The sequence below is a fragment of the Myotis brandtii genome, unplaced genomic scaffold (genome assembly GCF_000412655.1).
Source record: "Myotis brandtii unplaced genomic scaffold, ASM41265v1 scaffold888, whole genome shotgun sequence".
Taxonomy (NCBI): domain Eukaryota; kingdom Metazoa; phylum Chordata; class Mammalia; order Chiroptera; family Vespertilionidae; genus Myotis; species Myotis brandtii.
Window position 1 is genome coordinate 109,749 of NW_005371636.1, and position 23,804 is coordinate 133,552.

A 23,804-nucleotide genomic window follows, 5' to 3' on the forward strand; every position below is an offset into this window, starting at 1 on the left:
GCCTCGCCGCGCCGCCATGCAGGCCGGGCCGCCCCGCAGAGAAAGCCAGTCGCCTTGTCCTCCTCTCCCAAGCGCCCGCACCCCAGCAACGAAGGGAACGAGCCCCCAAAAACACTCGCCGACAAAACACGGGCGATACTAGGGGTGGCGTCGGCCTCGGCTTAAACTTCCCTCCTCCACCAATGGGCACGCGCGGCCCCGCCCATGTCCCTCGCAGAGCCAATCAGCGAGCAGCGGCGCCGTCAAACCTCCTCAGGGGCCAATCGGGGGGCGGGACGGCCGGGCCAATGAGACGGCAGCGCTTCATTTAAATGATGGCTCTGTCGCGCTCTCCGCGGGGGGGCCGCAAACCGACGCGTGGTCTTTGCGACACCTGGAAACCCGTTCCTTAGAGACGGCATCCGCCTTTTGGTTTTGCAAAGAGCTGGTGTCGAGGGGAAGCCCGGGGCGGCAGCAGCCTTTGCACCGGAGGTAGAGCCGCCCTTGCGGTTGCCAGGGGCAACCTCGGGCAAAACCCATCAGGAGGCTAATGTGGCCCCCGCCCAGGGTTATAGTCATTCATTGGGCTTTTTTTCTCGCGGTTTCCACGGCCGAACGGGAGAGAATGAAGACGATGAGATGTCTAGTTTGTGCGAACGGGCTTATTTCAGTGAGTGACCACAGCAGGGAGTCAGTGCGTTTACATGCCGGGTTTTTATTTATTATTGAATGTACTGGGGTGACATTGGTGACTAACATTATACAGGTCTCAAGTGCACAATTCTACAATATTGCATTGTGTCTTTCTATTGCATTGTGTGTTGGCTGGTTCTTAACTAGATAGAGATTTCTGGGAGCAAAAGTAGATGAAACCTGAGATTCACAATTAATTCACAACTGATGGCGTTGGCAGGCCGTCCCTGGACAGATAACTCCTTGGTTTTATCTAATAACATATGCATATATGCCCAGGGTGGTTTTAAGCCCCAACCCTGTTGGATGGAACCCATTAACCTGTATTTTACGGACGTGCACTAAGGCCAGCAAGAGGCAAAGCCAGGATATGTAACACAGGAGGCGTGGCCCTAATCTTGCCCTTACCCTACACCACACTGCCTCTATAGGCAGTAGGAAACTCTGTTTTTGTTTTATATTTTTGTTGATTTTAGAGAGGAAGGGAGAGGGAGAGAGAAACATCAGTGATGAAGAGAATCATGGATCGGCTGCCTCCTGCACGCCCCCCACTGGGGATCGAGCCTGCAACCTGGGGCATGTGCCCTTGACCGGGAATCCAACTGTGACCTCCTGGTTCATAGGTCGATGCTCAACCACTGAGCCACGCCAGCCGGGCGGAAACTTTAAAAATATGTACGGGTATGGGTATGGGTACACAAACGATGTCAGAAAAACATCCCTGGTTGAAAGGCAATGCGGAAGGTGAGACGGGAAATGACATTCACTGATACCCAATGGGGCCTCAAGTGGACCCGTTACCTTAACAATATTTAAACAAAACTGTTACAGAGGTGTTTTGACCCCGTTAAGACTGGTGTACAAGGAGAACACTACTACAGAGTTTTCTAAGCAAAAGTGTTAGCATGAATGATCATTCCAAAAACACTTCATTTACATTATGTCATACCGTGAATATCATCCTTCAGATTAACATTGCAAATACAAGCCTTCTTATGCCTCAGTCACTGAAAGGTTGGTTTCCGCTCCACGGTGTAGTTCATTTTGTTTACTAGTCATTGTTAGCATGTAAACGTATATTAGTTAGCCACTTAAAAACCATTAAATCATTTAATACATTTAATATGTAAAATATCGCAAAGTATCTGGCTGATGAGAAGAAATAAAATTGACGTCGATGTGCCCCAGAATGCTCGGTTTTCCATTTGTTCAGGGTCTTTGACTCACCCAGGCCTGCAGAGTGCTGAGTACCACATCCCCATGCCGAGAACCTGTTCAGTAAGACCTGGAGATGCTTTATGAAGACCCAAGAACTTTATTTTAAGTATCAAAATAACACAGAGAACTAGTTCAGCATACAACATCCTCCTCGTCACAGACATGGGGACTTTTCTACAAAGACACTGGTGCTTAAGAAACACGGGACGGCCAACGTATCCAGACAACTCGCCCGGGAACGTCATACACGGTCGACAAAACGACGCCTGTGGATATCTGAGGTTTCTCTCTGTAACTGCTCTGACACGTGTCCTTAAGGATTAAGACAAAACTTGGGACCTGAGACTGCAAACGCAGTTCGAAAGCATTTTCACTTTAATGAACGTGAGTCCCCTTCATCCTAACAGGTACTACACAGCGTGGAGCAGCTCAGTGCTCACCTCTGCACTCATCTGTTGGCCGCCACACTCATCAGCTGTCCTCCAGTTTCACCTGCAAGTCAAGCCCGACGGCTGGAAGGAATAAAAGTTTTGTAATTGCACCCCAGGGTGCTGTCCAACTTCACCGCAAGCAGGAATACCGAGCAAAGAGGAGAAATAACCATGAGAAGTGTACATGCTGTTTATTCAAGAAACGTTTTAGAATTTCCAAAAGTAATGCAAGCACTGACAATACTTAAGAATTTGGGGGGGGAAAAAAAGAGGTATGTCCATCTCTGTATAACCTCTATTCCGTGAATATAATCTTCATTTCTATTTATATAATGGCTACAGAGGCTAAATTTAGATTCTTTGGGAATTTTTCCAATAGTCATAGACTTAAAATCAATCAATACATAGCAAGTTGATGCGTGAAGAGTAAACAAAACGTAGGCTTTCTCTCTACCAAAATCTCTCATCTATCATACAAGCTAATCCTATTACTTTTGTCTTATTAAGGCTACTTCCAAAGGAGGTGCAGAGGGCATGCTAATATTCCAGCATAAAAGGACTGCGAAGAAGAAATAGTTTGGAAGGAAATAAAGAGGCCGATCCCCCTCAGGAAACCACTGCAGACTTTACCGAGAGGCAATGCAAAAGCAAGCGAAGGGCCTAAGACAGAGCTGTCCAATTTTCTAAACGGGTTAGAAAATGATTCTCACATTACCCATCATTCGCTCTAATAGCAGGTAACACTTGCCCATTACCCTATTTAAAGTCTTAGAAAAGCCACTGGCTTCTTGTACATTCTCATCATTTTAAATTTGGCACGGAATCTTCGAGTCACCCCAACACAACTTTCGAAGTCCTCCCTCTGCCCGATTTGATACGCTCAAGCTGTTCGCTGGTTGGCTGGGTTGTTCCTGCTCCTAAGGGAAAACTCATTCAAGCCATCACCACCTCTTGTTCAGTTTGAGGCAAACTGAACTCAGAAACCGCTCAGTAGAGAGCTGTGTGGTTATGTGACTGATTATTGTTAAAAAACTGAGGGAGGAGGAGACAGAGAGACAGACACACAACTCATTTTATTTTATTTGTTAGATTCCTCTAAGAAGCGTATAGAGCCAGGCCTGGGAGTGTCTTTGCAGTGACTATAAAGGCCAAAAGAGACATAAAAAAACAAACAACAAATATTCACAGAAGTACGCGAGTGCCTATTCCTTACGTAAACATAAAGCAACCTAGAAAAAAATTATAATAAAGTGCTGCCTGACCAGCAGGCCACACACACATAAGACCCATAACAACCACAAAAATCAAACCCCTTTGTTAGCCGGCACACGCTGGCCGGCGGAAGCAACTTGAAGCAACTACAACACAGGGGAAAGGCACGGAGCATTCCATCCAGACAAGACGGTCAAAGGGCCAGGGCACCAAGACTGATTTGTCCCCAGGGACACGGTCGAATGATCTGGAAGGAGGAAAACGCAAACTACCCAACATACCAGTTTAGCTGTGTCTTTACTTTGCTTGCAATTGTAGAATGGAAAACAACGCATGATATTTTACTAGCCCTCAACTAACGGTTTATAGTTACTCCGCTAAGATGCTTTGACACTTTAAAAGGTCAACCAAAAGTTATCAGTGGACCTAACATCGCCCAAAAGGAAGTCACTCAGTAAAGCACCAGGTTAAGCCCTATCTGGCTGCTCACTCTTCTCGTGGCGATAAATGACTCAATTACTTAAAAGGACGCCAAGACCACGACCTTCGGAGTTAGTTACATCTTGCTGGATGCAGAACCGACCCTAACCTTGCCTGGTATTTAGACTGCAAAAAAATAGGTGGAGTGTTTCATACAAAAATAACTTCAACTCGTCTTAAAAAAAAAATCTAAGGCAAATGATTTTAATAGTGTAGTGTAAAAAATAAGCTTACTGTGAGGCATTTAATAGTGTTCACTTAAGGTAACATTCTATGCATTAAACTGAGGAAAACAGCGTTCTTACTTGTGATTCATCTGTCAGTATGACTCTTTCCAGAGTACTTTCTTCTGTTCTTGTTTTTATACATATAAACACAAACACTTCATCTTAGTATTCAAACTAACCATTTTCATTTTTTTTTTTTAATCCATAAGCCTAGGACTTCAACTGTGCTTCTTTGGACAAATATTTATTCAGACAACGAAGAATTTAAATTCTTTTCAACTATTGCAATACCTACTAAAATCTTTGGTGCATTTAAGTAAAAACGGAGCAGGTTAACAAATCTCTACACTTTATAAATTATTCCACTTACATATTAAGTGCTAACTGCTATCAGCTAAAACATTAATTTAAAACAATAAATTATGCTCATAAGATAAAAAATTCTGAATGAGGCTAAGCTTAGTTGCAAAATTCAAAATTTAAGTACAGGTACAGAAGTAACGAGTTTTAGAGTTGATGGGACATTTGTCCCAGAAACTCCCAAATAGTACAAAAGGTTAAGTGAAAAGAGGAGGCCTCATTTCATATTTCTTGTGCCAACTTCAAAAACTATATACATTCAGTTTGCCCAAATCTACGAGGTTTTCACCAGTTTAGTGTTTCTTAGGCTCTAATTTGGAAATTAGAGGCAGCAGATTGGGATTGTTTGCTTGTTCGTCCGCTGAGACTCTCTCTTCGTCACCATCACCCTTCCCCGCCCAGCCTGCTGACGACGACGCGAGAACACGCGGTGCCTGGCACCTGGAAGGCAGGACTGATGCCCCGTGTCCTTCCCTAGAAGCCGGGACCTGCCACTCATCAATGATGGGGGCGTAACTGCGTCCTTCGCCTCAGACGCCCTCTCTCCAAACTGGGAAGACAGCACGTCCAACTCGCCCTCAGAGCTCGGTCTGAAGTTTACAGAAGATAACTTGCGAAAGCAATTTATAAACCTCTGTTCAGGCGTAGTGACCTACAATAACTAAATAGATTTGTATTTCATTTTACGGAAGAGATGCATTCCGGAAAAGTTGACTACTGTAAACCAATCCCTACCATCGAATCATGTATTTAAAGCATTAGGTGATGAAAAGAACCCTAAAGTAAATACCTTCAAAAAACAAAGTATTCTTTTCACTGTGAAAATGCAACACCCCTTCTGTCCTGCTACCAAACAGAATACACCCTGTACACACACGTCTAGACCATCTGCCTTTTTGCAAGTCCCAGTCTTCCACGCGGCTTATATTCGAGGCAGGGTACACTGCTGGCTATGATGATTTCTTTTCCTAAGAGGAACTTTTTTAGTTCAAAGCCGTGTTGTTCTTTATGTTAAAAATCCTCAGGATACGTATTTCTCAAAGTCGATCTGAAAGACTAACAGACTAACAGTACCTCACATTGTCAAGTTCAGCCACGTAAGTACCCAGATAGATTATCGTTTACACACAAGAGAATGTGCCAAACAGGAGAATTCATACATTAGTTACATCTACCGGTCCTGGAATGACTATAACCGAATCTTAACAACTGAGGCAAAACTCGGGCTGGTTTTCTTATTTACAAGAGCTACTTGGGGTAAGTAGCCTCAATGCTCACCACTTTTTCTCCTCTTCCCACTAGCACGACAAACTGTAAAGTACCTTCCTTTCCTAAGTGCTTCAGCAAACACCTGTCCCCATTAAGTGGCTAAATTTTATTAAAACTTCATTATTTTATTTGTGATTTTTTTTTTCTCACAAGGGCTGGGCCAGACATTAGTTTACATTAAAAAAAAAAAAGTGCTTAAAGCAATTAGTTGTGTAAACAAAACGGAAATAGCAAACTCTTAACATTGCTATTTTCCACCAGTTTACATACAAACGACAGGCTACGGGAATCGGCCCCGCCTATCTAACCCTCCCAGCAGCTCTCCTAGGAAACAGTGTCCTCGCTGAAGTTGAAGTTGACTTGAAGATACGGAAAGTGCACACCTTTAAAGGCATTTCACTGACTTTTTCCTCAGTTAGCTGTCATCAGTGAGGAGTCCCTGTAACTGCCATTTCCCTTCACCAAGTGCTCAACTTCTGTCTCAGACGACAACAAAAATCAAGGATAATTAGACTCCAGGCCTATGGGAAAAGCCAGCATAAACCTGGGTTCCATGTACACCTGTACACACACAGTGGTTCCCTGTAATTACTAGTAAACAACACTGAGTTTAGACAGACACACAGAGTATAATTTGGCACCTTTTCTAACAACGGTGTGTGGAACATCTCGGTCCTGTTTCCTAGAGTTTCAGTCGGCCAACGTCAGTGAGACCAAACGTCACCTGTTAATTACATTTCGTTAATTAGTGAGATGAAGATCTATGCTGTGATATGTTAATGGGAAATAAATGGCAGCTACGACAGGTGAACTGACCTTGAACGATACTATCACAGTTTGCTTTCTACACATTATCAATTGTGTAATTTAATGCCTAGATCTGTATTTGCATTTCTTATTCATATTAACTGAAGCATAGGCAAAAAACCAATCATTTGGATAATTATTTCCATTCTGCATTTCATTGAACACGCTACTCTGACACTCGTTACCTTTCTGGCTTTTTGTCAAAAGACCAAAGGAGAATGATAAACTAAAATTATCAGGTAACCAGGCTAAGAAACAACACAGATATACCCAAGACTTCCTTATAAATTCAAATCCCTAATACCAATTTCCAGAAACCTGGAGGAAATAATGAATCTTAGTTCGGATAAGGAAGGGTTGCGATTATCAGTAAACTCTCGTAAATTCTTTCCTAAAGCCTACATGGTCCTTAAAGTTGTTCGGAAGACGGGGAAGGGAGAGAAGAGGAATGAGACTAAAGAATAAAATTTCCACTGATGATTCAAAAAATCAAAACATAGTGTCAACAGCTAATAATTTTGAAAAGTTTGAGATTCCATTAAAATTAGCGCTAAATAATCCTTTAAAATCATAAAAATGTTCACTTCAAATACCTCAATATGTGTCCAAACATTCACATGTTCAGTAAACAGAGATACGTATTTTTTCTTGATTTGCGACGGCTCTGAGTACTTGAAAATGAAAAAAATCGCAGCCCTACTTGTTGAAAAGCCACCTGCACCAGGCGGCCAGCAGGTGAGCATCCAAGAAACCCGTGGAACGCGTGGACTTGCTCACGAGTGATGCTCCGCGTCGGACATGTTCTGCACGGCCGTGGCGCTGTCGAGGCCCAGCAACGTCCCGAGGTAGGACTGTTCCCGGGGATCCAGCATCTGCTCGGGTCGGACGGGGTGAACTATATTTGCAGGCTGAGGAGTCAGGGTGTATTTTTCCAGAAAAGCTAAGTCAGCTGCCCGTGGGTAGTCGGCTGCCGGTGGCTGTGGCGACAGGATGTCGTGCGAAGACGGAGGGAGGGGGGCGCTGTGCTGCCCCAGGTCGCCCGGGGCGTCCGGCATCTGCACGGGAACCAGCGTCACGGGCACGCACACCTCGGCAGACACGTCCTGGAGCATCGTCTTGGCCTCCGTCTGATAGGCTGTGGGCTGGTCCGTGTACTGTTTGGTTTCTGCCGGGAAGATCTTGTCGTCGGACGAGTACTCCGCGGGCAAGGGCACGAGCTTCTCCTCGGAGGCGCTCAGAGCGTCGTCGGGGGACTTGATGCCGTGCACGTGGTCCGTGTGGTACTTGAGCTTGTCTTTCCGCTTGAACGTGGCGTTACAGTACTGACAGTAGAAAGGCCGGGCGTCCGAATGAATGACCAGGTGCTTGGTCAAGGTTTTCTTAATTCTGAACGACTGATTGCAGATCTGACACTTGTATGGCTTTTCACCTGCATGAACAAACATCAAGTGTAAAATGCACTGGCTGGATAAGACAAAGGTTTTAAGTAGCCAATTTTCCATGCGGATCCTTACAAGAACTGAATAAAATAATGCAGTATGTTATGTGCTGCCACAACGCAGTCAGCTGGTAAAACAGGGAAAGACTTGGGTTTGAATTCTGGCTGTGCCCCTTACTAGACAACCCTTGAGCAAGCGTCCCAATTCTCAGTCGTTAGCCCCGGCCGTTGTCATTACGGCTGGCTTTCACTCTCCTCTGTTCTCACAGTGGCCTCTGTGTCCCCCCCGATTGGGGCTTCTTCATCTGGAGGGAGGCGTGATTTTGCTTGTCCCAGCAGCACGGGTCAGTCAGAAATTCTATCCTGTAATTCTTGCCTATTGAAACCACCCGAATCCGGATATTTCCCCCATTCTGGTATGTATGAACGCAATTATCGTTCTTTTCCAGAACAGCCGCCTGACAACACTCAAACCCAATATAAAACAAAGCGGCTGGCCCTAACCGGTTTGGCTCAGTGGATAGAGCGTCGGCCTGCGGACTGAAGGATCCCAGGTTCGATTCCGGTCAAGGGCATGTACCTTGGTTGCAGGCACATCCTCAGCAGGGGGTGTGCAGGAGGCAGCTGATCGATGTTTCTCTCTCATCATCGATGTTTCTGACTCTCTATCTCTCTCCCTTCTTCTCTGTAAAAAAATCAATAGAATATATTTTTAAAAAAACAAAGCTGAAAATGCATAAATGAGCCTCTTTCTCAGAGAGGAAGAGGAAGAGCACGAAAACCTCCTAACTGATATGAGACGTCAAACACAGACATCCAGGGAGGATTCCAGCATGGCCTATGTTTCACAACAGGCAGCAGCGCCCTGGGAAGAGGAGGATGTAGAACGAGGCCACTTCCGGAAAGCAGCGAAGCCAACCGTTCTACTCGGCCGCCTGTGAGTGACAGCTGACTGTGCGGAGGAAAACGACACGTGGGCACTTCCGGGCGAGGCAATGCGGCCATATTCGAATTACTTTTTCAAAGACAAGAAAATAACTGTCTTTAGAGAGTTCAGATAGAGAGGAACCATAAACAAGCAGACGAGAGGAACAGGACAGCCACGCGCTGAGTCCATTCCCGATGGGAAAGGTCTTCCCCTAATTGTACAGAAGGATGTTCACAGCATTAAAGCTTATGTCAGGGAGAATGGGAGACCGGAATACAGCTCATCGGTAACGTCAAACTTTACGTAATGAGTAACAGTCTTAATGGGGGGGGGAAACAAAACCATTTAACCGAGAACAACAAAGTTTAAATGCCTCTATTTTACTCCTGAATAATACAGAAAGGTATATATATATATATAAACTACCCATTAAGTTTTGCCTGAATGCGTCCGAAAATGCATTTCGAGACTTGATTTGCCTTTAAAAAATTTCTTACAGACATCGCATTGATGAAAGGTGGCTTTATATCTAAGAAAATAAAAAGGGTTGAGTTTTTTTCAGCGTAATTTCAATAAATAATACACCACAAATCGAAGTACAATGGTGTCAAAGACAAGCACCTGTAAGACCAAGTTGGGCGCTGAAGTGGCCACTGTCTTCGTGGAATAAAAAGAACAAAAGACAACCTACAGTTACAGACTTGAATATTTTGGCAGGTACTTCCTCAAAATTAAATGAAGTGAGCCTGTCACTTCATGGGGGGAAAACTGACAATACTGGTTGCTGATAAAATTGGAGCTTTCAAACTCATGTAAGACTTTGGGGAAACTTGCATTTGCCCTTGATCTTGGCAGGGTCCCAGCACTCCATTCTGGGACGCTGGCGGAAGTATTAGCAAACGTGACTTGTTGATCCCGTCCCGTGAAATACATTGACACTGGAAAATCCGTAACTCAGTGAGCCCGTTTTCCAAATGAAGAACACAGGATACGACAGTGTCACATAGGTACCACACCCATTCAAAGTGCAAGGCCGACCAAGAGATTACAGGCATCAGAGGATAAAACCCCAATTATCTTGTTCAGGTCCCCCCTAGCTCCTACCCTTACGAAGCTACCACTTGCTGAGTTTCAGTGTGGCTGTCATGAATAACACCCACAATTACCTAAGGAAAAGGCTATTGTAAGACTCCTCCGTTAACCAGCTGTGTATCTGAGGGAGGCTAGGTTTTCTTCATTTCCTTCAACCAAAATAATATCCGTGACAGCAGATAGGACAATCCAGCTCTGAGGCCGTGAAAGGGATTTACAAGAATGTAAAACACCACCACTCCTTTGATAGTTTTGTTTTGTGAAGAACTTATTTTTCACACAACTGCTATTTATGTGAGCATGGGATGGCCGTCTCATTACTAAATGAACTAATAAGTAAGAACTTACGTTTTTCTCATTTTAATTTCTAAGGATTCGTGTAATGTATCTCAGCTATAATACAGCATCTATGTATCATTACTAAATGAACTAATAAGAACTTACGTTTTTCTCATTTTAATTTCTAAGGATTCGTGTAATGCATCTCAACTATAATATAGCATCTATGTTGTAAGCACATAAACAAACACTCCCGGGGCACTGACCCATTTTAAGGGTATGAAGGGGTTGAGGCTCCGGAGCAGTGAGCATGCGGGCCCGGCTTCCACCCACGCGCACGGGCTGCTGAGGCTGACTTCCTTCTCCGCATGGCATCGTGGGTATTTTCACGGCCCAGCCCTTCAGAGCCTGCTGGTACCTCGTGAGCCCAGAGTACAACGACCCCTCTGAACACACTGATGCAATGAGTGGGTCGCTGAACAAGGTCAGCGAAGGTCAGCGGAGGGAGCGCCAAACCAATGCATGAAAATGAGCAAAGGATGCAATCATCTGCCTAGTGGCCCTCAGGCCCGTCTCCAGCCCCTGCCGTTATGGACGCTGAGGGCCGCACGCTCAGGACCTGTCACTAGGTGTCCGGGCACCGTGGACCACGTCTGCTGCTTCGCACTTGCTCCAAATACCGCGTCCAAGAGCAGAAACTCGTTCAACATTTTACACTCGACAACTCAGTTAAGCTTGGTTATCTAAATTGTACTAAAAAGTGGATGATCCAGACAATGCATGCCTCCTTCAAATGAAATACCATGTTAAGTGCTTAGTGTGGTTAAAAAGGTTTAAGTTCTGACCACAGACATTCCCGGTAACTGCTGTCTCATTAAGGATAATACGCAGGCAGTGTCATACACGCAAGAGCCACAGCAACCAACACACACGAATCCCCCAAAGAGCTGAGCTTTTATATGAGTCATCAAGTTCAATGTCCACCACCCCCTAGCCTCTGAACAACTTGGTACTTATGCCTTGCTCAACTCCTACAGGTCTGCAGAGAAGCTACAGCAGTGAGAGAGAGCTGGTTAGCCAACCCTATTCCCAACCCAACAGCATCAACTGAGACATCTTGTGAGTCCCCCCAACCCAGGCTGATCCGACGCGGTACTGAGAAACACTGCCTGTCCACTTACTTCTGCCACACTTTCTCTCCAAGGTGCACGCTCTTGTAATGAACAGTGAGATGATCCCTGCGGCCAAAACATTTTCCGCATTCTTCACACTGATGAGCCTTTTCACCTTAAAGACCCAAACATCTGATTATAATATGCACTTCAGTTTTTTCCCCCCAGAAATAAATTACCAAACAGGAAAATAACACGGGGAGAAATAGACCAGGAAAGTAAAGCCACCCTCAGCTGAGAGTGTAACGATCTGAAATTGATCGGCATGATTAAGGTACTCTTTTAAAAAAAATATGGGGTTTCAAAAATTCACCGTGACATGAACTTGAACACCCAGGTACAATCATTTCTCTTCAAGCGTCCATGTTCTGCTAACTTCCTTCAACTCCAATCAAAACGATAAATATTATCCTAGCATCTCCCTTTAGGGCAGTGGTTCTCAACCTGTGGGTCGCGACCCCTTTGGGGTCGAATGACCCTTTCACAGGGGTCGCCTAAGACCATCAGAAAACACATATATCATTACATATTGTTTTTGTGATTAATCACTATGCTTTAATTATGTTCAATTTGTAACAATGAAATTGGGGGTCACCACAACATGAGGAACTAACTGTATTAAAGGGTTGAGGCCTTAGGAAGCCACGAAAATAATTGTATGGTTGGGGGTCACCACCACATGAGGAACTGTATGAAAGGGTCGCAGCATTAGGAAGGTTGAGAACCACTGCTTTAGGGAGCCGTGGGCAGCCATCGCTGCATAATCCACATGATGTGCACAATGCTAATGTTGAGCATTTGATTAAAACAATTTTAAAGTATAGTTTGTAGTCATTAAAGACAACCAAGTGATTAAACTTACAGTGGGAAAAAAAATGGGTCATAAAATGATGTCCCTTTCAAATGCTGCTTAAAAAAGGTAGTTGGGACCAGCGTTCACGGAGTGGCCCTCATAGACCCAATCATTAGACTAATAGCCAACATTAACTGGCATTAAATAGCATGTACTTTTCAGGTGCTTGTTACAGAAGGGCTTCGAACAGCCTGACCAAACACACCTCACCTGAATGTATCTTTTTGTGCTTCGTCAGGTGGTCGTGGCGAATAAATGTTTTCCCACACTCGTCGCACTCGTACCTCTTGTCATCGTGATGGACTCGCAAGTGAAGTCTGTAGGGGAACAGAGTTCAAGAGCACGGGAGGCGGTGACTCTGGAGGAACAACGGGGGTGACTCCACGAGGGGGAGCGGCTGTCTGCTCCCAGCCTCATCCCTTTCCGGCTCCCTTTCTAGGACTCGGAGCCCTTCCTGGGTCCTCACTTCTTCAAACAAGCACTCAGCTCCGCCCAGGCTCCCACACGGCCGGACGACACTCCCTCCTGACCTTTCAGGTCCTCCGTCTACTTCACTAGACCTAGCACGCGCTGGACTCGTATCCCTCTGGCCAGTGAGGTCTCCGAGCAGCCAGAGGAGGAGAGAATCCAGAAGGACTGGAAGCAGACAAATGGGTAGGAGCCCAAGGGACAGACGCAGAGGGTGGCTAGTGACAGCCAGTAATTAAAGGAACCCTTTCGGAGAACAAGCAGCACTGATAAAGTGACAGTTGAGAATTGAGTGGATGTTTAAGTAATCAGCTTTCTGACAATTACATTTTACTACTGTTCTTCGTATTTAACCAGACAAAATATGGCTCATTTCGTAGTTACCCAAGGACAGATTATAAGAGGTTTAAATTCTTAAAACTAACTTAACTGCGATTATTTTTATCCTCACCGTCCTCCAACTATGTATGTCCCAGAGAAACGAACAGCTTTCTCATTCAAGTCGCCCAAACATGCTGATTCTACTGTCATTAAAACTGTAAACTGACTGAATTACCTGCAAAGGGAAGCATTCTGTTTAAACTTTGAGGTAAATAGCAAAGCCTTAAGGTTAACATCCTTCAGAGCATTAATTAAAAGTAAAACTGTACACGTATCTCCCAGTACACAGTCACCTATTCATTCAGAAAAAAAAGCAACTTTTCAGAAACTGCAAATGTGGTCAAGGATTCAGTTGCAGAAATAATTACATGAATTTCAAATAATGAAGACTTTCAAAAACTGAGAATCCTGGAGTTTTCCATTTTGCCGTATTTTCATACCGAACTATTCTTGGACAATCGAGAGTGAAGAAATACACTAAGTTTGCAACACCAGAGTTATCATGAATTTTGATTCAAAGAAAAGTCATGAAATAAATCTTTAAACGATGACAATTCCGACAGTAAAGCATCCGGCAGATCTGGTGATGAGGAAACGTTTAAAAATATTTTATAGCACAGAATGAAGACGACATTGGAAGTTGGAGGGGAAGTCTACACGTTTTTTGCACACCTTTGCTTGTGACAAGTACTAAGAAATGTTTTCATTCAACACACAACTAAGCCACTGGTAAGAAAACAGAAGTAAAATGCAGACGTAATTCCCGCTCACGTACCAGGAAGAAAAGGGCTGGCTCACCTGTACGAGCTGCCGTGACGGAACCGCTGCCCACAGATGCTGCAGAGATGAGGCTTCTCCCCGCTGTGGATCCGCATGTGCTCCTTCAACGTGGTTCTACGTTAAAAAACACACGTTTAAACCAAAGATTTACTGAATGCCAACATGTACACGAAACAGACGCCCAGCAGGCTCACTAGAAACGTGTTCAAGCAAACACTCTTCTTCTAGGACCACTCTCCCCTGCACACACAGCTGTCTCTCTCCTCTGACAAAACCAAAAAGGACAAAATCTGAACGCTGGCCCCCTTTGCCACTGGTTTGCTCATGGCTTAACTATCTATCTATCTAACTATCTTACACAAAACCTGGAGGAGAATAAAGAGAAGATACGTAATTGAGACTGCTGAGTCGGGGAATTGTTTTCTCATCTGCCTGGAAGATCAAACCCATAAGCCAGGATGTCCGCGGGATCAGGCCCGGGGCTCAGTGCTTTCAGGAGTCAGAACGCGTCAACCCTGCACTGCGCACTGGGAGGGGGGGTGCCCGCAGCCATCTTACACAAAACTTGGAGGAGAATAAAGAGAAGATACGTAATTGAGACTGCTGAGTCGGGGAATTGTTTTCTCATCTGCCTGGAAGATCAAACCCATAAGCCAGGATGTCCGCGGGATCAGGCCCGGGGCTCAGTGCTTTCAGGAGTCAGAACGCGTCAACCCTGCACTGCGCACTGGGAGGGGGGGTGCCCGCAGCCATGGCCCGAGTGGGGGTGGAAGGATCCAATGACCTCCCTTCTCAAGCACCTTTACCTCAGGCCCCCTTTTCTGCCTCTCCTTCCCGCTGGCTCCAGGGGGACCCCCCGCTGCTAGTCCTTGTGCCTTCTGTGGGTTCTGTGATGCCTCCTTCGGCCCGAGACCTGTCAGGTACCACTGACCCACTGGCTTCCTAGATGTAAACCTGTGTTGCTCTTGTTACCTTGCTCCTCGGTCTCTAGCTGACTGTCTTTAAGATAAATAAATAAGTGGATAAATGTTAATGTATTTCTAGTGGGGTTCCAGAAAAAGGCAAAGTGGTACCTACATTACATTCACTATCTAAACTCACAAATCCTGGCTTTACGGCGTCGTCTATAGCAGCGGTTCTCAACCTGTGGGTCGCGACCCCTTTGGCGGTCGAACGACCCTTTAACAGGGGTCGCCTAAGACCATCCTGCATATCAGATATTTACATGCCGATTCATAACAGTAGCAACATGACAGTTATGAAGTAGCAACGAAAATAATTTTACGGTTGGGTCACAACATGAGGAACTGTATTGAAAGGGCCAGAAGGTTGAGAACCACTGGTCTATAGCATTTTACAAAATTTGTGTTTTACCTTTAGCCCTGACGTTAAAGCATAACTCAAGCACGCTGTGTCCTGCGTTTCTCTAGTCCTCACACACGACAGGTCTCATTTCCACACCCGGCACCGGGGCGCTCCTGCGTGTGTGTGGGCCCCTCACCTCTCTCGCACGGACTTCCCACAGATGAAGCAGGTCCACTTTCTCTTCCCGCCGTGCGTGCACTCTATGTGGCGCTTCAGGTTCCCCGTGTCATTGAACTGGCGGCCGCAGATGTCACACGGAAAGGGACCTGGAAGGGAAAGAATAAGGTAAGTCCAGGCTGAGGAGGAGAAACTAAGTTCAACTTCCCTGGTGTGTGCGCGACCAGAGAGGCTGCGGGCGACCTGGAACCTACTACCTGTGATGGGCATCTGAAGGGGGAGGGCAGTCCGGAGGGTGGAGCCCCTCACCCGTGGGATCTGACACCGTCTCCAGCCAGCGTGCCGGCACCGAGTTCACCTGTGGGACAGCCAGCTGGTGTCAGGGACCCACCTACTGGTGTGGGGAGAGCCCCACACACATCTGGTCACCAGAGGCTTCGGAAATGAAGGGTTTTGTGTGAACAGCAAAGGAGACTCGAGGGGAAGGAGGAAGACACAGTGGGTACGAACTGGGTTTCCCCTCCACACTGGGCTTTCCCCTTTACAGTATGTAACAAATGGATGCCCACTCTCACTAGTGCATATGTCACGACACAATGCAATCATTTATTTACAGTTTTCTCTTCTCTTCCCAGAAGGCAGATTTATAATCCTGTCTATCTTCCTGGAACTGAAGACCCCTCTATTCCCAATGGAAGCTGTTTTTCCCAGAACTAACACCTAAAGAAACTTCTCACATGCAACACGCAGTCATGAACGTGCCTTCAACCACGGTTCTTACATTACACATATCGTAATAGTATGGAATCCATGCAACAGTAATTACAAAACCTGTTTCCATATGACGGCTTCTTAGACATGCTGAGATGAAATACTATGCTAGAACAACTTACTAAATGCAGAGAAGTCTAAGCAAAAAAAAACAAAAATAAGCCCCCAGCAGACACTAGTGCTATATACTAGAATTGCAAAGCTGAAGTATTCCTGACCACACAATGGAGGCTTCAGAATATTGGGAGGTAGATGGTCAATCTCTCTTCCCAGACAAAATATCTCCCTACTTCCAAAAGCGTTTTAAGTCCTTCAAACATTTTAGTCCATGAAATAACTGTACGACCCTAGGTCACCATGGTCACCCACCTCTAGAATATGTATTTGTCAATTTCCATCTTGAATGTGGTATCGAGAAATGCCATGTTCCAGATGAAGTTAAAATCGGTGAGACGACTACCTCCTAATTTTGAACAATATATTTTTATTAATATAGTTCAAAGCTACACTGGTTTCTGTCAAGTCCTATGACACCGGTTCGGATTGTGCCTTGACAGTCTCTGCTATTGATCCCAGCTATAAAACAAGAGTTGGGATTTGGACCATTTTACAGTGTCCCCACGACCAAAAGTCAGGTCATCCCCATGCCTACGACTCTGCATTTATTCTTAAATAAATGTAACTTAATTTGTTTTAACCTTTTGTCCAGTAGTTTTCTTTTGACATTTTTATTTTCTACTGTATTTATCACCCCTCCCAGCTTCACGTTAGCTACACATTTCCTGAGCACGAGGCACGTATCTGCATCCAAGTTGTCAATGGGAACGCTGAACAGGAAAAGCCTACACCTGGCATGACAATACTCATCACCGGGGTTAACTATGGTGACTGCGCCTCACCGCACGACCAGCAGGACCACAGTCCCCACTGTGCCCACACGCTCTGGGGAGAGACTTCACCCAACGCAATACTGAATTCCAAGCAGACGAAGTTTATTGCCCTCCCTGAAAAATGAGTTTTTTCCAACACAAAGAAGCCGTATCCCAACCACTCCCAAAGCTATCCAACTGTCAACGGTGAGTAAATGCCATTTAGAACCATGGAAAAATCGGCCACCGAAACAATAAACAGACATATTTCCTGGTCTCCAGGAACTGCAGGACACGCAGCTCCCCTCCCGATCCACACGACTCCTCCTCCTCCTCCAAGTAAATGCCATTTAGAACCACGGAAAAATCGGCCACCGAAACAATAAACAGACGTTATTTCCTGGTCTCCAGGAACTGCAGGACACGCAGCGCCCCTCCCGATCCACACGACTCCTCCTCCTCCTCCCCCTCCTCCCCCTCCTCGGGGGTGTGACAGCAGCAGGCCCCCCGCACGCTGTGTCACCAACCGCTGCCACTGCTTCTGGAAGAAGCCATCTGCTCACCCAGATGGAACTTTTCCTGATGCTTTAACCGGGCGAACCGTGACTTGAAATGCTCTTCGCAGTAGGTGCACTTGAAGGGCTTGTCCTGGGAGTGCAGGATCATGTGTTCCTCCAAGTGAGGCCTCCGAGTGAAATATTTCTTGCAAATCTAAAAGAACGTGCACACAAGATGTAAGGGGACCCAAATTGGAAATTAAAATACAAATCTCGTGATGAGGAATAAACCCACAAATTCAAGTAGATTTAAAAAAAAAAATGTGCTGAGAGTGCTGCTCCGGGGCCTAAAAAGGCCTCTAGTTTTGGCCGAGGCTTCTTGGATCCTAGCCGCCATGCCAGAAGGAAGCTCAAGTAGCCCCACCAAGAGACCAAAGCAGAGAAGACGCCCAACACCAAGTTGCCAGCGCTGTGAGTGAGCCACTTTGGAAGTGCCCCAGACCAGACCAGATCACACCACCCACTGGCTGCAAAGGACTAAGTGACGTCAGCTGAAACCACGTGGAACAGAAGAATCACCTTGCAACGTCCTGCCCCAGAAAATGACTGTTTAAGGCCACTAGGCCTTGAGGTGGCTTGTTATGTAGCAACAGATAATCAGAAATGGAGGGGAAGTTCTAACATTTGATATGCACGGGCGATAGTAGTGTCACAGTTTACACACACAACTTCAAGTTCAAGGCATGGTGATCACAGTAAAATAAAGCCAGGACTGTATCTGTCAGGTTCATCACCAGCCTTAATTTATCAAACGCAGGATGTCATAGCTAAAAGGCAGATCTAAAAGGCAGCTACGCTACGTTTGTGTTACGTGCAAGTCTGATTACTTTCCCCAAAGGTACCATGGCATTTAGCTTTGTTTTCTAATACAAATGAAAAGCTAGTACCTCACATTTCCAACTTTCACTCTTGGTCTTCCTAATGGAAATAAACTCTTGTGCATTTTCAGGATGAAATCTGGAAGAGAAAAAGAAAAGAATGATTGAGAAGAGATTGTATTAGTTAAATCAACATTCCATATAACCTGTGGACAGTGATTACAAGAATCAGACAGATTCCTTTCTTACACAGACAGACACACATGAGTATGTTAAGAATATACATGTCACTTCATGAAGTGAATGCATATGCCTAAATTTATGCAGATGTTGTCAAAAAGTCTAGACCAGCCGTGGGCAAACTACGGCCCGCAGGCCGGATCCGGCCCGTTTGAAATGAATAAAACTAAAAAAAAAAAAGACCGTACCCTTTTATGTAATGATGTTTACTTTGAATTTATATTAGTTCACACAAACACTCCATCCATGCTTTTGTTCCGGCCCTCTGGTCCAGTTTAAGAACCCATTGTGGCCCTCGAGTCAAAAAGTTTGCCCACCCCTGGTCTAGACAGACTTTAAATACATTCAGGGACCTAGTTATTCAGAGATAATCTTCAAGGTGATTCACTTAATTTTTGTGGGCTTTTTTGGCCAGATTTCAGTAAATTTAACATCTTATGAGTTAAATATTCTCTCTCACAAATTCTTTATCAACTAAAGACAAAGTTGAGCACGAGGAATAAGCTTCCTAGGGCTCTAAAACCCTCCCTAGAGTTCTAAAACCGTATTATTTTGAAAACAAACTTGCCCAAACTCAAGGCAGAAAACAAGATAACTAAATGCTGTATCTGAAATGTCTACAGTCTAGACGAAGGAGCGCGTTTTGTCAAAAACCTTCATCTCAACAGCCTGAACAAAAAATGTCAACAAACCAACACTCGCTGCTCTTAATCAGTCTACAGTCTGCAAAATGCGAAGCTAGGACAGCACTGGGGACAAGTCCCCCCTCCGCAGACGCTCCCAGCGACCCGCGTGTGTAAGCCGGAGGGCACGGTGAGTGTGTGACGGAAGCAGGGCCATACTTGCCTCTTCACGTGCTTGGCGAGCGTCTTCCTGCTGGCGTGGAGTTTGTTACAATAAGGGCACTTGTGCTCCTTCTTATGAAAGTCGGTTTCGCTGCCGTGCTTCCTCCTGTGAACAGCCAGGTTATACTTTGTCGAATAGCGCTGGTGACAAATATCACACTCAAAGGGCTTCTCACCTGTGTGAACACGTGTGTGGCTCTCGTATTTCCCTGGGAAGAGAGAGACAGCAACATTAAACTCAGGACCTTCACCACAGTGACTAGAATTTGACAGTGGGGGGGGGGGGGGGGACACCTCATGACTCATAGCCTAGTTAATACACCGACCCACACCCACACCCACACCTAAAGGAAGTTTACCTAAACTTGTAACTTTGATAAGCCTCAGCGACTTATTGTTTTGAGCTGACTGTTCAAGACACCTTCCCTCGAAAACCTGGGCCACCTCCTCCCCTGTGTACTAGGGCTGAGTCTGAACGCAGGCCTTTACTGCGAGACAGGTGAGCTGGAGGGTCCCAAGGTAAAACCCGGGATGACTGTTCTCCGACATCACAAGTAACGAGTAGGTTTTATCAAACCAGAATGAAGCTACGTTGCGCTTTAGATCAGCGCTCCACCATTCCTCGGGCTGTGAGTAGGGCTGGGGGTGGAGGGAAGGGACAGAACGAGGGAGAAAATATCAAAGTGCGTTCACACTAGCTGGCCTGTCAGAGACACGCAACCACACTCGATTAATGAACAAGAGCAGCTCGCATTCCTCGAACACCTTCTACGTGTCATCCGTTGTAAGCAATTCCATCCTCATAGTCACCCCAGAAGGTACCGTTAGCATCTACCCCACTCTACGTACAAAGGACAGAAGGTGAAGGAACTTGCCCAAGATCTGGGTTCAAAAATGCAGGCAGCGGGACATCCCCCACAGCCCATGCTTTTTTAACTGGTATGTTATAATATCAACTGCCATCTCTAAGTTCTGGGGGAGAGAACACAGCCCCAATGAGGCTAAGGGGGGAGGAGGGGTGTGGAATGAGAGGGAGGGGTAATGTAAAATACACTCCGAAAGGTAGGCTGGAAATAGGCCTGCAATGGGACCCATTTATTCCCACAATGACCTGCGCGGCCCTTGGATTAAAAAGCTGCCAAAAGCTAATCTATCAGGACCTTCATCTTGAACAGTATTTTCCCAAATGATGTGCAGGGAACTTTCATCTCTTGGGGCAGGGAAAGAAGTACACCCCAAAAGTGTCTTGTGATAAAATTACTGCAGGAAATGCCAGGTTATGTAGAGTGAACAGGTTTCTTCGCAGGGACTTTGACAGGTAACACAGAGGGGGAATTACAGCACCGGCCTCCCAACCTAACGTCCACGCAGAACTCCTCTCGGAAGCATCTCACAGTCTGAGGCCTGCGTGCTGGGCTCGCAAGGCCATTTGTGACCCGACTCCCTGCTCACTCCTCTCGAGTCAAATTAGGACAAATGAAGGCAGAACACGGGAGGCATGAGCGAAGAATCCAAAGCCTAAGAAATAAAATCTACTGGAAAGATGACATGTTCTCGGGTCTCTCCATGCAAAGATGTCGTTCTCTCCCCTGCACCCCGCACAGCATTCGTCGAGAGCTCTGCAGGAGCGACTATCCAGCCTGAGTCAACTAGCTCACCTGTATTTCTGTGCTCTTCCCACTGGGTTACTCAGGAAAAGTTATATTATTCGTGTTTGTACAGAGCCGCACAGTAAAAATCGAGATAAATTATTAAACTGGGCTGTCAAAAGCATTCTCATTCGGAGTGACGAATATTCAGAGGCATGATAAAACGCAAAAAGATGTCGGCGCTGCTGTGCCAACAGTACACTGTCGCCTATTTGGAGAGGAAATGATTACCAATCCCTTATAAAACCAATTTCCAGTACTCAACCCTGCCACACACACGGGGAGAGATTAAACTGAGTAATTTTACAAAGTCGGGTTGCACTCACATGTTCCTTTTACCGTTTTATGTGGTAGACTACATTTCACAATTTCATAACTTTGAATTATATGGAAAATATCAATTGTTGCAATTTAGAAGTCCACATTAGAAAAGTTCATATAAGAGGGCTTCAAAACTTATTGTACTAGCAAATATGAGATATCTTAAATACTCACTGACATATTTTTAACTTAAGCAGATAGACCACATTTCCTACAGAGACTTTTCTAATAAGGGAAAAGGTGACGTATTCATTATTACGACAACCAAAGAATCTACTAATTAGGGCACTTCCTAAAGGCTTGTCCGACAAAATTAAATCGCAATCAGTACAGCTTTACTCTCAACTATATAACAGTCTAGTCCGAAACCTCCCGACTCTAAACAATGCCCAACACTGGAAAAGTGATGTTTCTAACTCACATGTTACCAAGTCCAAGAGGAAATAGTTCACGCATTATTGAATTAAATCTAATATGACCTAATTCAATTTTCTATGACGCAAAAATAGCACTTATCTATGAAATCGAATTAGCATATAAATCAAATCTCTACATTCACCATAACTGATGCTCTGGAGATTCTCAAACCAAATACTTGAACCAATCACCTGCCGCCTACTGTCAGGACACGAGGAAGAGACAATAACGCCTTATGAATACTTAATTCCTGAATCACGACAAATTTAAACGAGCAGGATAAAATATGTACTGGAAACCAAACACCCACCCTAGTGAAGTATTCGTTTTAAAATTGACTTTCCAGCCCTAACCGGTGTGGCTCAGTGGATAGCGCGTCGGCCTGTGGACTGAAGGGTCCCGGGTTCGATTCCGGTCAAGGGCATGTACCTTGGTTGCGGGCACATCCCCAGTAGGGGGCGTGCAGGAGGCAGCTGATCGATGTTTCTCTCTCGTGGATGTTTCTAACTCTCTATCCTTCTCCCTTCTTCTCTGTAAAAAATCAATAAAATGTATATTTAAAAAAAAAAAGAAAATATTAAAAAAATAATAAAATTGACTTTCCAAGTCCAGTTTTTAATCATGGCCTTCAAAACACCCCTGAAAACTAAGTTATTAGAGACAGAAGGGCGACACGCTCTCTCTTCTTACCTATCCGGTCGAAGGTTTTATCGCATATGGGGCACTGCAGGATTTTTTTGTTATTTATCTGAATGATGACGGGAGATAACCCGTCGTGAATACTTCCTGCAGAATCGCCGGTCTCGGGTTCTTCTTCCTCTTCCTCCTCCTCTTCTTCCTCCTCCTCCTCCTCCTCTTCCTCCTCCTCCTCCGCACCATTCGGCTCCTTGTCACTTGGCTCTTCGGTGTCCGAGAACTCATCGGACATCTCCTCCTCTAGCTCATCTTCCTCAGCGTTACCTTCGCTTCCCGGATCCTCGGAATCGTTCCTATCGGGCTTCCCCTTCTCGAAACGGTCTCGGTTCAAGCTGTCTGACCCGTCGCCACCTTCTCGTTTGGCATCGCCAGCGGCGGCGTCTTCGAACTTCACGGGGCACCTCCGGTTCCTCTTGGACCTCCTGGCGGAAAACCCTCTGTCCAGCATGTTTAGCCCATGTTTTTTCCCCAAGAAGCGGGACCTGTGCGTCTTGGCCAAATGGTTCTCCAAGGACTTCTTGTAGCAAAAGTGTCTGCTGCAGAAGGTGCACCGATGGTCATCCGACAGCCGCCCGCCGGTCAACCCGCTCAGCGACTCCTCCGGGGGCGGCTGCTCCAGGCGCTGGGGCTGGAACGGGGGGTGGACGCCTTCACTGTTGAGCAGCTTGACCGCATCGATGATGTCCAGGAACTTGGCGGCCTCGAGGACCAGGGGGATCTCGTACTGGGACACGAAGAACTCCGCCGTGTAGAGGAACTCCAGCAGGTGCCGGAAGACGGAGTGGGGGACGTGGTCCAGGATGACCACGTCCGTGCTGGGGTTCTTGCTCAGGCACGCGTGGAAGTAGCTGCTGCCCACGGCCACCACCACCTTGTGGGCGCTGAACTCCTTCCCTTCCACGATGATGAGCAGGTCGCAGAAGGACGGCTGCTTCTGCCGGTCGGCGTTCAGGTAGGTGAGCAGATTCCGGCGGTACTGCCAGGAGCTCAGGAGCTTCCTCTGATCGGGAGCGGCGGCGGGAGGAGGCGGTCCTGGCGGCGGCGGTGGTGATGGGGGCAGGTCCCGGTAGCA

At 45.9% G+C, this 23,804-nt stretch overlaps 2 protein-coding genes across 2 annotated transcripts in view; both read right to left on the bottom strand.

The window, feature by feature from the left end:
- ASPM (abnormal spindle microtubule assembly) overlaps positions 1-6,559 on the bottom strand; it is a 33,193-nt gene extending 26,634 nt beyond the window's left edge. The window contains exon 1 of the mRNA XM_005885001.2: positions 6,511-6,559. Coding sequence (XP_005885063.1) covers positions 6,511-6,537 — 27 coding nt within the window. The 5' untranslated portion in view covers positions 6,538-6,559. The remainder of the gene's footprint in view (positions 1-6,510) is intronic.
- Positions 1,968-23,804, bottom strand: part of ZBTB41 (zinc finger and BTB domain containing 41) — a 65,583-nt gene continuing 43,746 nt past the window's right edge. Inside the window, exons 6-15 of the mRNA XM_005884990.2 lie at positions 22,727-23,804; positions 19,651-19,858; positions 18,634-18,703; positions 17,753-17,900; positions 15,569-15,698; positions 14,086-14,181; positions 12,649-12,755; positions 11,595-11,700; positions 9,483-9,571; positions 1,968-8,105 (exon numbers count right to left, since the gene is read on the bottom strand). Of these exons, the coding sequence (XP_005885052.2) occupies positions 7,450-8,105; positions 9,483-9,571; positions 11,595-11,700; positions 12,649-12,755; positions 14,086-14,181; positions 15,569-15,698; positions 17,753-17,900; positions 18,634-18,703; positions 19,651-19,858; positions 22,727-23,804 (2,688 nt within the window). The 3' untranslated portion in view covers positions 1,968-7,449. The remainder of the gene's footprint in view (positions 8,106-9,482; positions 9,572-11,594; positions 11,701-12,648; positions 12,756-14,085; positions 14,182-15,568; positions 15,699-17,752; positions 17,901-18,633; positions 18,704-19,650; positions 19,859-22,726) is intronic.